We start from the raw sequence: 13,419 nt of genomic DNA, 5'->3' as shown, positions 1-13,419 counted from the left end.
TGAGGAGGGTGATTACATGAGGCCAGGAGTTCGAGACAAGCCTGGCCAACATGGTGAAACCCCATCTGTACTAAAAATACAAAAATTAGCCTGGCGTGGTGGTGCGCACCCATAGTCCCAGCTACTAGGGAGGCTGAGGCAGGAGAATTGCTTGAACCCAGGAGGCGGTGGTTGTAGTGAGCACAGATCATACCACTGCACTCCAGCCTGGGTGACACAGCAAGACTCCATCTCAAAAAATAAAAAATAAAATAAAATACAAAATAAAAATAAAACAAAAATAGTTTTTCAATGTGTTTTCTTTGGTCTGTTTTGCTTTCATTGTTGGTGGGTGTATTATTCTGCTCCCTACTCTGAGTCTTCTATAGGTTTGACTTTGCTACTTTTGTGATGCTCATTTTTATGGAAAAGTATTTCATCAACATTCAGAATGAAGTATGCTTCAAGAAAGCTGCTCTAATTTTGTGGTGCTCCCTGTTGTTTTGTGAAACATTTAAAACATCACATCCGTCTGCTTTCATGGCTGCCCTGCCCATGACCCTCCCAGGCACTTGCACAGACTTCGGTCCCCATCCTGCTTGACTTGATTCACTCCAAGCAGTAGAATATGCTTTATTTCCTCACTGTGAGGTTCCTTCTAGAAGTGAGCCCTGGCAGGTCAGTCCAGGGAGTCCAGAGGGCCTGGTCTGCTCCCCTCAACCCAATCCTCTCCCCAACGGCCTCCGTGTCCCCAGGCTCCAGGTGCAGCTCAGCTGGGCCGTGTTACCTGCTGAGCACACACTGGCCTCCCCCTGGGGTTCATGTGCCTCCCACTGGGGTTCATGGGGCCTCGTGGCTTCTCCTGCTCTCCCATCCATCAGACATTTTGTGTGTAACCTCTGCTTTCTCCCCCAGACACGGATAACCTATGGGTCCGGAAGCTCTGGCAACTATTGGTGGTTTACCCCCACTCGCCTCTGGTTTGGGGTTTATGGGGATACGTTATCACCTAGTTTTGCTGTAAATGATGTCCATAGGCTTTTCTTACTATTGTGCTAAAAAACATAGAACAAACGCTGCCATTTCAACCATTTTAAAGTGACAATTCAGTTGTCCACAGGTTTTAGGTTTTGCAGTCTAGTTGTACTACCATCTTCCCAGAATCCCTGGCTTTCCAAAGCCCTCACTTTTCAAGCAAAACTGATTCCAACTGGTTTGTTTCATGATGACATTAATAAGAACGCCTACACCACAACTTAAGAACTGGAAGACAACCTATGGTTTGGGCTCTGCCAAAATTCTGCAGAGATGGAGTATTAAAGGAAACATGATATATTTAAGAATCATTACATTGGCCGGGTGCAGTGGCTCACGCCTGAAATCCCAGCACTTCAGGAGGCCGAGGTGGGTGGATGATTTGAGGTCAGGAGTTCGAGACCAGCCTGGCTGACATGGCAAAAACCCATCTCTACTAAAAATACAAAAATTAGCCAGGCGTGGTGGTGGACGCCTGTAGCCCCAGCTACTCAGGAGGCTGAGGCAGGAGAATCACTCGAACCTGAGAGACGGAGGTTGCAGTGAGCCGAGATTCTGCCACTGCACTCCATCCTGGGTGAGACAGCACAGAGCAAGACTCTGTCTCAAAAAACAAAAAAACCCCACGACAACAAAGAACAAACGCATTACTAATGGTTTGGTGGCCCAGTATAAACACACTGCTGTTCAAGACACTCCATTTCAGCGTGGCCCTTTCTGAAGGTGGTCAGGAGACGGGCTGCGGATTATCATCCTATGACCCTCGCTTACTTTCCAAGCTGCCTCTGGCTTCCACCCTGAGAACTGGACCGCCAAGCCAAAAGCTTGGTAACAGTAGGTCCGACTTGACAACAGACACAGAAATATGAGGGCATAAAGGGAATCCAGGTAAAAAGCCTCTTCCTTCCTTCCATCACAGGTTGGCTAAATCATCAGATTTGGCACAGCTAAGGTCCTGACTGCCTGTGGACACACTGACGGCCCAGGCCCAGCATGGACGTGCAGGGCACCCTCGGTCTCCCCTGCTTCCCACCCAGGTGCCAGCCAGACCCCTTGGCTGTGTCCCACCAAGGACAGACACGGACTACTAGGAACGCCAATGATCCTGCGGCTCCCAGTTGGGGAGGCACTGGCTTCTGCACCCTGGCACGCTGCCCTGAGCCACCTTCTGGCCTGCCCTGAGCTTCACTGAGCCAGCAGCCTGCTCTGCCCACTGGGTTACGACCCCCTGAAGACCCACTGGCAGGAGAGTGGAGATAAGGTAACCCAGGCTTCTAAAGGTCCACACCTGCCTATTTTATTTTCTTGGAGGCACCTGATGAAAGCAATCCTTTCTATCACGACAGAAACATCACAGCAGGGATCGCCCCATCACAGTGATGTTAGATCTGGCTGCGTTTAAGAAAAACCACGTCATGTCTTCTTACAGAAGCGAGGATAAACACTGGGTTCACTTCTGCATCAGCAAACATACGGCTGTGACCTGGGGCCGGACCTCTCACCTGTGAAACAATCCCACCCGAGCTAAAGCTCTTCTCAAACTTCTAGAGCATCAGTACTCTGGCTTCGGAAGCTCTCTTCTTTCTTCAATCTCTAAATTCTCCTAAGAATCTCAAACTCTTCAAGGGAAACTGTTGTTTCACAATAAGAAAAAGACATTCTTTTCTTTAAACAGTTCACATTTATTATTGATAACAATAAAAAAATCTTTTAAAGACTATCAGTATTGTATTACCAAGTGAGGTAATATGTTTACAAAACATTTACAGAATTTGATATGCAAGTAACAAATTTAGGAAGGAAAGTGAATTAAGACAGAGGGAGAATCAGAGAATCATTAGTACTAAGAAACGGGAAATGACACCAGCGTTTTAAAAGAGTGGCAAGGTACTAAAAGTAGAGACACGATGCAAACTGCATACTCAAACCACAGCTGCCCCAGAATTCCCTTACGAGGGGAGTGAGATTGGATTACTCGGGAGGAAACCCTGTAAGCATTTGTGCGGTCATGTGCTTTGAGCTCTTCAAGATGCACTAAACTCTTTGGGGATAAAAGAATGCCACTCCCGAATCAACTTAAAAAGAACAGGTCTTCAGCCTGGGAGGGGGCAGGGGGTGGCTGCAATTCAAACAGTTCTATAAACATCTCTGGGCACATGAGGACTGTTGAGTGAAGCATTTTCTTGGCAGCTGTCAGCAAAATCGCCATCTGAGACACAGAGAAAAAGAGAAAGCAGGGACCATCTTCAGGCCCTTGTGATTTGGGAACAGGAAGCACCAGGTGGAAGCAGCACAGACGCGCTACTAACTCTACCTGCTAACCCTACCTACTAGCCCTACCTACTAGCCCTACCTACTAACCCTACCGCGCTTTCCGGAAGCAAAAGCTTCGGGTACCACTGAGGAGCTCGATCTCTAACAGCAAACACACAAACATGGTCCAAAGGCAGGTGATCACAGCACAGGCCCTGGGACGTCTGCAGTGTGCAGGCAGCCACTAGGGCTGACCCGACCGGGCGAGAGGGCTGCTCGGTCCCTCCCCCGCCCTCCTGATCCCTGCACGGGGCACACACGGCCTCCACACAGATCTCCAGTCACGCACCACCCACACAGTGCCTTCAGAGCGGAGCTGAGACAGCACAACCAGGATTTCCATGCCTACCACGCACACAGTTGACAGCCGCGTGGGGTTTGGCACGAAAAACACAGCCTCTGCTGCACACAGAAACACACGCTGCATGTCCTTATTGTGGAGCCCATCCCCTATGCAACTTCTGGACAGATTCTCAAATAAGCTGCTTTTCTCATAAAAAGCTGAAAAAATAAGGGCCTGTACCAGATAGAGCAGGCTTTAAAATCAGGAATTAAACAAAATGTAAAAGGCAAACAAATCCCATATTCTGGTTTGCTTCTATGAAGACTCCTTCATTACTCAAACTAAGTGTCTACTCACCCCGTCCCCCCAGCACCCCCACCGTCATGCACACATGCACACACACAGCACATGCACACACACACACAAGTCCGCAATTCCCATGTACAAAGAAGCAGGCCTCCTACACGCCACACGCCACCCTGAAGTGGATGCGAGAGCTGCTGCTTAGCTACTAATAAAACCCCGTGGACAGTGTCAAGTGGCAAACGTGACTTGCTGGTTCCAAGACGGCCTCCTAGTGGCTGGAACTGTCTGGGCTCTGAGGACAATGAGCCACCAGAGGGCACAGAGGAGATGGCCTACACTGGGCTGGGAGCTGACTGCAGGTGAGAGGGGCAACGTGCGGAAGGAAACAGGGGAAGAACCCCCCCACCCAAGTTCACATACAGAAAAATCCTGCTCTAAAAAGTATCAAAAAGATTTGAAAAGGAAGAAAGAGAAAGTAACATTTAACGATGGCAGCATTTTCCTGGAGTCACCAGGAGTCCCCGAGAGCCCCTACTGAGCCCCTGGCCCCACTGCAGGACAGCGGGTGGTGTGGGTGGGTCTGGCCCTGGGACAGGGTGCTCCACAGGTGGCCTCTGAATCCTCAGAGCATAAGGACCTCAAGGGCTGGCCCTAAGTCCACAGACCATCTTGACTGTGGCGGGAGGCGTGGGGGCCGCGAGGCAGCTTGGGGGAAGCGAGCTGGTAGCTTCCGTCCCAGGTGAGGAGGGGCCATCCCTGGCGGATGTCACAGGAATTCATTCACTAATGGACAATGCGGAGTTCGTTGGAAAAATTTTTTGCATCAACATCTGAGACCACGTCAATCCTTTAATTGGTATAGAAACTACTTTTCTTTCAAGAGAGCCCTTGTGCTCTGGTTTGATTTTGTGCATAACGTATACAAAATCTATGGCTATTGAGTTAAGTTAGGATCAGAGTTAAAACTACCTGCCAAGGTAGTTTTGGGATCAAATGACTACGTTTACCATCTGAGAGCTATTTGCTATCTAGAGGTGAGAGGAGTCTGTACAATGCCGCCGCTGGGCGGGCGGGCGCAGCTGGCTGTCCGAGGAGGGGTGGCCGTCCCCTCTGCACACTAGGTGCAGGCAGCGCGGCACTACCTGGAGATCATGGAGCTGGAGTGGGACTGGCTGGAGGAGGTGGTGGCGGCGCTCAGCTGGGAGAAGCCGCTGTGGCTGGACTCCAGGCTCGTCATGGAACCTCTGTAATGGCACAGGGAGGGGTGAGGCGTGAGGACCACCCTGCCAACCACCCGCCTGCCCATACTGCCTGCTGGACTTCGTGGCCCACCCTGCTCTCTGCTCACTTCTCATCCCCATCAGCACTTGCAAACGGGAGATGGACATGAGTAACCCACCAGGGAGACCGGCTTCTCGCAGCCCACACGCAGACGGCAGTGTGAGCTAAAGAAAGGCAGTCGGCTCTGTCTCCAACAGTCTCCCTCTACAGACACGCAGGGAGTCACCGTGCCAACAAATGACCCCATAGCCACTCCCTCCCGGACCCCCGAGCATCCCTGACACCCGCCACCACTGCTGAGCCTGCACACGGCGTGGGACTGCAGCCTCCCTCCAACCTCCCTCCAACCATGCCCAGCCGTCCGCGGCACCTGCTGTGCCGAGGGTGGCCGCACCTGAAATCCTCCGAGCCGATCACCTCGGTGTAGTACATCACTTTACACTTGTGCGAAGAGACCTGCAGGGACGCGAGCACGTCGTCCACCCGGGGCAGGCTGCTGGCGGCGCACGCGGGCATGCTGTGGAATTTCCACTGCAGGATGTAGAAGCCCGGCCACCTGGTCACATGGGAACCCTGGAACAAGTAGGGCAGTGGCAGCTGAGGGCGACTTGCTTCCGACCCCTGGCCTACCACAGGCCTGACAAGCGCCAAGGGGACTGCCTTTAGGATTTCATGTAGCTACAGGAAATATCTCAATGGGATTCAGAACCTGCTATTTTGCTTCAGCAGCAGGTTTGACAATATCCTTCCCTCTACTGAGTGTGGTCACTCCCGGGTGCTGGGAAGCCAGAGGGACAAGCTCCATGTTTGTGGCCCTCACGAGGCCACCCCAGCCCACCCCACCTATGGAGGTAGGAGCCTGGCAGGCTGGTGGCACTCATGCTGGAGGGAGGGCTCAGCACAGCTTCCCTGGACCTGGCCATGCTGCCAATCACCCTAAAGTGAGCCGTCAATCCGCGGAAAGCCTTCTCCATTCTCTCCGAAATTCATGACTGTGCTAACACAGCTTAGCTGTTCATTGTTTTTAGAATGGACAAAGGATTCTTTTACTCTGCCTCTAAGACCACTGAAACACTGACAAGGCTTACCCCTGAAAACTGTAAAGGCAGCAAAACGATGCATCTATTATGAAGGCTGCCCCGAGGCCACTGTGAGCACAGGCACCCAAAATAACCGGCCACAATGTGAAAAGGGAACTGAAAGCATTTGAAACAAATTAGAAGGTTTGGTAATGAGAGTTAATAGTTCTCTAAGTACTTGTCCCTCTTACTTCTATTTAGGGTGATTTTCCTTTGAAAAAGACAAATGCAACCCGGTGAAATGAGGCTGGGGGGAACATCCTCTGAAGCCCAGCTGGGCCCGTACGTGCGATGCCTTCCCTTCCTGTCACATGCTGCTTTCGGGAAAAGTCGCAGATTCTGTCCAAAACCACCGCGAGGCCTGAACTCCTTCCGGTGAGACCCACTTGGCTTCCTGCTCCTCCAGGCAAGCTGCTCCTCCATAAGCAGTGCCTCAAAAGCTACACAGGGCTGCTCAAGGAGCGAAGCAAAGAGTCCTACTCCTGACAAATCACCTAGCCGCATGGAGTCACAGATGCGCGATTTGGCCTGTGTGTGATTTTACCTGCACGCTTTCTCCTTCTTTGCAGATCAGAGGCGACTCCACCATGCTGTAGTCGCGACCCAGTTGCCAGACTTTGTCTATGAGCTGCACGTTGTTCCCACCTGGAGACGTGATGCTGTGGGCTCCCAGGGAGTCCTTTTTGGGTGGCTGTGGCGACCTCTTGGAGTGATAGATGTTAAACACAATGTCCCCTTTGCACACGTCGAAATCCCAAGTGATGACTGACGAGGCATCCACAATCTGAATGAGAATCTGAAAAAGAGGCAGCGTCAGGCAGCCCCGATCCACAAGCACCCGGCCTGCGTGCCACGAGCGCACCGTCCCCTCCAGAGGCTCCAGGGGCTCCAGGGTGCAGGCGCTGAAGCTGGGGAGGGAAAGGCTGAATGCGTGTGGGCGGATCTCTTTCCCCAGAGTCACACACCACCCTCCATTCAACCGCTGGATCCTGCTACACGTCATGCACCAAGCTCTGTGTTCTTTGTGACCTGCACCTACAGACCCAAGACCCCCCTACACCATCTTCAGACACACTCTAAGAGGCCGGGTCTTAGAAACACCAAACACCGTGAGCTCGTACATGAGTGGTTCGGAGGACTGCTCAGGACAGACATATGGCATGCACAGGAACACGGAACGCCCTTGCTTCTCTACCAAAAGTGACCGCAAAAAGGGAACACAGGAACACCCTCCTTGCTCCATTAGACTTACAGAAATCGGAAAATCCCCAAGATATCTATAAACAACCAAAACCCAGTCAAGAAAAAGTAGCAAATGGGCCAAGTACAGTGGCTCACACCTGTAATCCCTGCACTTTGGGAGGTCGAGGCAGGTGGATCACCTGAGGTCAGGTGTTCGAGACCAGCCTGGCCAACATGGTGAAACCCCGTCTCTACTAAAAATACAAAAATTAGCCGGGCATGGTGGCAGCTGCCTGTAATCCCAGCTACTTGGGAGGCTGAGGCAGGAGAATTGCTTGAACCCGGAAGGCGGAGGTTGCAGTGAGTTGAGATCGTGCCACTGTACTCCAGCCTGGGCAACCGAGCGAAACTCTGTCTAGAAAAAAAAAAAAAAAGAAAAAGTAGCACATGAAACTTGTTCAATATAACCATGAAATAAACTAAATTCAGGAGTTAAGTGCTCCAACAAGGAAAGATTAGCTATTCCTATCTCTGTGTTTGGTGGCTTTAGCAAAATGGAGGTCAAGAGATCCAATTCCTTTCCAGGCACTCTGATCAAGCACAGCTAGTTTCTATTCTGAGAGAGACCCATTCTTCGACGTTGACATTTACTGAAATTAAATATCGAGTGTCAACAAAAGCCTAAAGACAAAGAGCAGAAAAACGAGTAGATTGTTCTGAATGAAAGGCTGCCAGGAAGCCCTGCGAGGGCCAGGCTCTCTGCGGAGGAAGGGCTGGCCCAGGTGCAGGAAGGTGGAGGACGTACCTCATGTGGAGCTCCTTTGAAGACGCTTGCAGACTGGTAGATGGTCTCAGTCCAGAGCTTGAGGTCTTCGTTCTCCAGCTCCTCTGCAGTCCGGTACAGAGATTTGGGGACCAGTCCGCCTTCTGGCACTTCGCACTGGAAGCAGAAACACAGCGGTGAAACCTGTGCAAACACGAACCAACCCCACGAAACCCAGACACACCGGCCAGCACCATCCCCCTGCGCTCAACTCCTGGAAGTTGCTGAGAAAATGGAGAACACTGGCAGGGTCGTAAAATACTCTGCACTGCTGAGCAATATATTTTTAAAAACCACTTCAGCCGGGCGCGGTGGCTCACGCTTGTAATCCCAGCACTTTGGGAGGCCGAGGCGGGCGGATCACGAGGTCAGGAGATCGAGACCACGGTGAAACCCCGTCTCTACTACAAATACAAAAAAATTAGCCGGGCGTGGTGGCGAGCGCCTGTAGTCCCAGCTACTCGGAGAGGCTGAGGCAGGAGAATGGCGTGAACCCGGGAGGCGGAGCTTGCAGTGAGCCGAGATTGCGCCACTGCACTCCAGCCTGGGCGACAGAGCGAGACTCCGTCTCAAAAAAATAAAAAACTAAAAAAAAAAAAATAATAAAAAATAAAAACCACTTCAATACACGTATTTTACTTTGTATAAACGGGAACAAGTTGAAGCTGATTTACCACAGAATTCCTACCAACATGCGTGAGGCACTGCACTCAGTTACTAAAGCTGACTCATATAAGCATTAGGGGTATTTATATTGCCCTGTAAAGGAAAAGTATTACTTTAAGAAAAGAGTTTTGCTCTCAATAGCCACAGGCATTATTTTTATGATAGGGAATTATAGTCAAGATATAGAATCAATGAATAATGTTGTGTGTCTAAAGTCAAATGACTAGTCTATAACACCAGCCAAAAACTAATGAAGAACTTCTTTTGAATTTGCCTGAAACAAGTTGAATTAGAATTTGTACATATCATAAATCTCCTAATTGACCTTGATACAATGACTCCACATTAAAGTTCATAAAATCGAAGTCCTCCTTCTATTAGCCTTGGGAAGCAACTACATAGAAAATAAACATTTCAGTCTTCAGCCTGCAGTACAGCATGAGTGCAAAGTGTCAAAGCAGCGATGTCCTGTTGGAAAAATACCAGACTGCCCGCTGGTTAGTAACCTCTAGCCACCAGAGAGCAGGAGGGAACAACCTCCTTTCAACAACCAGCCTCAACAGCAGCTCAGGAGAGCGGTGAAGAAGTCTTAGAAGGCCCAAGTTTTTGGACAGCTCAGTTAACCACAAAGACGCTCAGCACTGCAAACACACTATGGAGGTCAGCATGTGACAAACAGGTACAACGTGGTGAGGCAGGTCTCCTTGGGCTCCAGCTCAATTCTTCGTGTCATAATTGGAAGCAGCAACAACACGGGATGGCTAGCTCATATCATGAAAGGAGTTCAGAGGTTTCTACAAACCTGAGCCTGCAGTTTAACCTCACAGGCACTTGCTAAATTCTGGTCCTATAACCTTTATTGTAACTTACTTGCTCTTTGCATTGTACTGTGATGATGCCCGTAATTTCCTTAAAGTGGAACTGATGAAGTGAAAGCTAAATTCATTTGTTTTCTAAATTTCTCTAACCATTCAGAAAGTCCAAAGTCCCCTGAATGTCCAATTCATTAGCTAAATACCTGAGTCAAACCCAGTGGGTACACATTCCAAACGGGTAACTTTATATGAAGGATGACTAGAGAGCCCTTCTGATAAGAAGCTTCACTCCCTGCTGAGTTCAGCCGCCGCCGTATGCCATGGAACAAGTCACTGGGACTTCTAAAGGCTTTGGCTTCCGTAATGCTCCCGTGGCAGAACTGTGTGCCATGGGCTAGAAGCCTATAAGGACCCCAAGGTTCGGAGCTTCTCTGAGTACAGGGCATAGAAGTGGAGGCCTCTGCTTCATTACCCAGCAACTCAGTATATTAAAAACCCCAAACATATGTTAAGAACCACTTCCCTTCGTTTCTTTACTTTAAAAATGTTATCCAGGCCAGGCATGGTGGCTCATGCCTGTAATCCTGGCACTTTGGAAGGCCAAGGTGGGTGGATTACTTGAGGTCAGGAGTTTGAGACCAGTCTGGCCCACATGGTGAAACCTCATCTCTACTAAAAATAAAACAATTAGCTGTGGGTAGTGGCGCATGCCTGTAATCCCAGTTACTCCAGAGGCTGAGGCTGAAGAATCGCTTGAATCTGGGAGGTGGAGGCTGCAGCGAGCTGAGACTGTGCCACTGCACTCCAGCCTGTGCAACAGAGCGAGACTCCATCTCAAGGAAAAAAAAAAAAAAAAAAAAAATGTCATCCAGCCTGGGGCAAAATAGTGAGACGCTGTCTCTATAAAAAATTTGCTGGGTGTGGTGGTGCACGCCTACAGTCCTAGCTACTTGGGTGGCTGAGGTGGGAGGATCACCTGAGCCCATGAAGTCAGGCTGCAGTGAGCTGTGACCGCACCACTGCACTCCACCCTGGGTGACAGAGCCAGACCCTGTCTCCTTAAAAAAAAAAAAGGAGGGGGAGGGGTGGGTGGGAAATTTTGAGAACTGATTCAATTTTTTAACAGTATTTTAAAAAATATGACAGCTCCTCTAACATGGTTTAAAGATCTGATTCAATCAAGCAAGCTGCAATTGTATTTGATTCTACAAATTCTCATTTGTATTTAACAATGAAGAAATGTACAGTATCAACAATTACTTAAATGGTTCTCTTTAGCTTAACCCTGGATCAGAGAAATAGCGGCCAAAAGAAACAAAACAAAAACAAAACATCCAAATGACTGGAAGTTCTGAAAATCATTTGTGCAAATCAATACCGACCTCTCCCACCTGCATAAAGGGCCAAATGTGCAGTTCCTCGCCTCAAGACATACCATGCACTCCCCACTCAGGAAATCTGGAATAATCTCTTTGTCGATGTAATCCAGCAGGCCTCCAGGACCCTGGTAGTCATTTCCTGCATAAATGAGGAACTTCCTTCTGGTGTTGTCATCAATGAACGGACTAACCTGTGAGGAGGAGAAGACCATGCAGTCATATCTCTCTGCTGCCTGGGTGTCCAAGATTAAAATGACAATGTGGTATTCTGAGTGGGAGGGTGGGGGGAGGAAATTCAAGTTTCTATACTTCTGTAAAGTCTATTTGCATGGCATTAGGACACTCACATTTTTTTTCCCCCTTTCTTAAACAATTTGAGAAATTTTATATCTTTGCATGTTATTTTTTTTTTCCTAAGAAGTTAAGACTTTAGGTCACAGACGTGTATATGAATGCATGTGTTATCTGCTTTCCAAATGGCTGCAAAAAGCATCTCAACCCACCAGCGTCCAGAGCACAGGAAATACCCTGGGCGCCCGCAGGATGAGAAGGCGGCCCAGTGTCTCAGGGTAGTTGGCCTCCACCACCTCGATGATCCGCAGCAGTGCTTTCACACCAGGTCTCCACAAGTGGCGCATGTTCAGCCCTTCCAAGTCCACCAGGCAGGTCCATGAGCTGCGGGTTGTGCAGAGACGTGTTTCATTCAACAGACAGCACACTTAGCTAACTGTGTCTTCTTATTTTTTTCTTTTTTGGTCATTTACAGCTATTTCCAAATACATCATGATCAATTTTTTAAAATTATAGTGCTATGAATCCTGTTTATATCTACTTGTACAAAACACACAGGATCAGTGTGGTAGGATCAAGGCCTGAAACTGCAATTAAGGCTGATTGATAATGCATGAAAAGCTCTCCCAGCTATGCTCAGTGAGCCAGCAGGCAAGCCACAGTGTGCTGTCCTCGACGTGCTAAACCACCCCCCTAACCTGCCATCAACAGGGCACACAGCTGGGATTTTAACACATATTGTGTCTGAACTGCAGTGGGCTATGCTTCAACAGAGAGACAGGCAAGCGCTGTCCCAGGAGCTGAGAATACAGCAGTCAGCAAAAGGCCCTCAAAATCCCTGTTCTCATGGAACTTATATCCCAGTGAACCATCTACACCCTTATGAATGTCAACCTCTGAATCACTAAACATTTTCAGAACTCTTTACTGTAACTTAAAGCTTGGTTTAAGAACACAGTCATCTGGGTGGGGAGGGGAGGCAAAAACAAGCAAACGACCTGCAGCCCTGGGCTCCCGTGGCCTGCACAGACTAAGCAGGCAGGCCAACCCACTCAGGCTGACGTGACAGCAACGCCTGGGGTCAAAAAACACTGTCTGTCCCTCGTCACTGGCATATTACATGTTCACCTCTTGTCTACCTTTTAGAGCACCTTGGAAAATAATAAGTAGATTTTAATTCCAAAAATCAACTAGAAATATTTAATTCGTTTTCTCAGTAAGCTGAAAGGAAAAAAAAAAAATCCCACATCTACCTGATAGGCCGACCAAAGACTTTTGTATTCTCTTCGCATCGCCTTAGCCCTTCTTCATTTATGGAGAGAACCTACGTACAAATGGGCATGAAAATTTACCATGATTAGTTTAAGGCTAAAACTACCGCGTCCAACTACGGAAGAGGGACACTAACAGCGTATTACAGATAAGCGTGTAAACCAAAAAAGTCACCTATGCAGATTTGCTTACACATTCACATGCACTAAACACATCACCACCAACAAAAAAATTTTACTCTTGGAAGAGAATAAACACTGTCATGTGTGGCAAAGGGAACGGCTATCCAAAGTGAAGCGCAGAGGAATTCCCAGATGAGCAGGGGCCTGGCTCTGGGGCTCTGTCTTCAGAACAACCGCATGGGAACAGCAGATGAGCATCTGTGAGTGTGAGAACACTCTGATACCACATGTGCCAGCCAAGAGAAAAGGCAGCCTTAGAACAGATGTAAGGCATGGCTCAAGCGATCCTTTGCTTTAGGTTAATAAACTCTTCCCCTGTAGATAAAGTCCATCCCTATCTTTATGTGTGAACATGTGCATGTGGGGATATCTAAACACACATGGAGGTGGGGGCAGACTGACACAATACACAAGAGAATGCCAACAGTGAGCCAGGCTTAGTGGTGGTGCTTGTAGTCCCAGCTACTCAGGAGGCCGAGGTGGGAGGACCACTTGAGGACAGGAGTTTGAAGCTGCAGTGAGTCGTGATCACA

At 49.0% G+C, this 13,419-nt stretch overlaps 1 protein-coding gene across 3 annotated transcripts in view; it reads right to left on the bottom strand.

Moving 5' to 3' along the window:
* Positions 1-2,675: 2,675 nt before the first annotated feature.
* Positions 2,676-13,419, bottom strand: part of SEC14L1 (SEC14 like lipid binding 1) — a 74,323-nt gene continuing 63,579 nt past the window's right edge. For 2 of the 3 annotated variants that reach the window (XM_055243607.2, XM_063617130.1), the window contains 8 exons: positions 12,686-12,756; positions 11,645-11,816; positions 11,198-11,332; positions 8,264-8,398; positions 6,821-7,072; positions 5,592-5,770; positions 5,059-5,160; positions 2,676-3,223 (listed from right to left, as the gene is read on the bottom strand). In XM_055243607.2, coding sequence (XP_055099582.1) covers positions 3,208-3,223; positions 5,059-5,160; positions 5,592-5,770; positions 6,821-7,072; positions 8,264-8,398; positions 11,198-11,332; positions 11,645-11,816; positions 12,686-12,756 — 1,062 coding nt within the window. In that variant the 3' untranslated portion in view covers positions 2,676-3,207. Of the gene's footprint in view, positions 5,771-6,820; positions 7,073-8,263; positions 8,399-11,197; positions 11,333-11,644; positions 11,817-12,685; positions 12,757-13,419 lie in introns of all 3 variants that reach the window. The other variant, XM_063617129.1, reaches the window with a different exon arrangement.

The sequence above is a fragment of the Symphalangus syndactylus genome, chromosome 14 (assembly GCF_028878055.3).
Source record: "Symphalangus syndactylus isolate Jambi chromosome 14, NHGRI_mSymSyn1-v2.1_pri, whole genome shotgun sequence".
Classification (NCBI taxonomy): domain Eukaryota; kingdom Metazoa; phylum Chordata; class Mammalia; order Primates; family Hylobatidae; genus Symphalangus; species Symphalangus syndactylus.
This window is presented reverse-complemented; position numbering and strand designations above follow the sequence as displayed.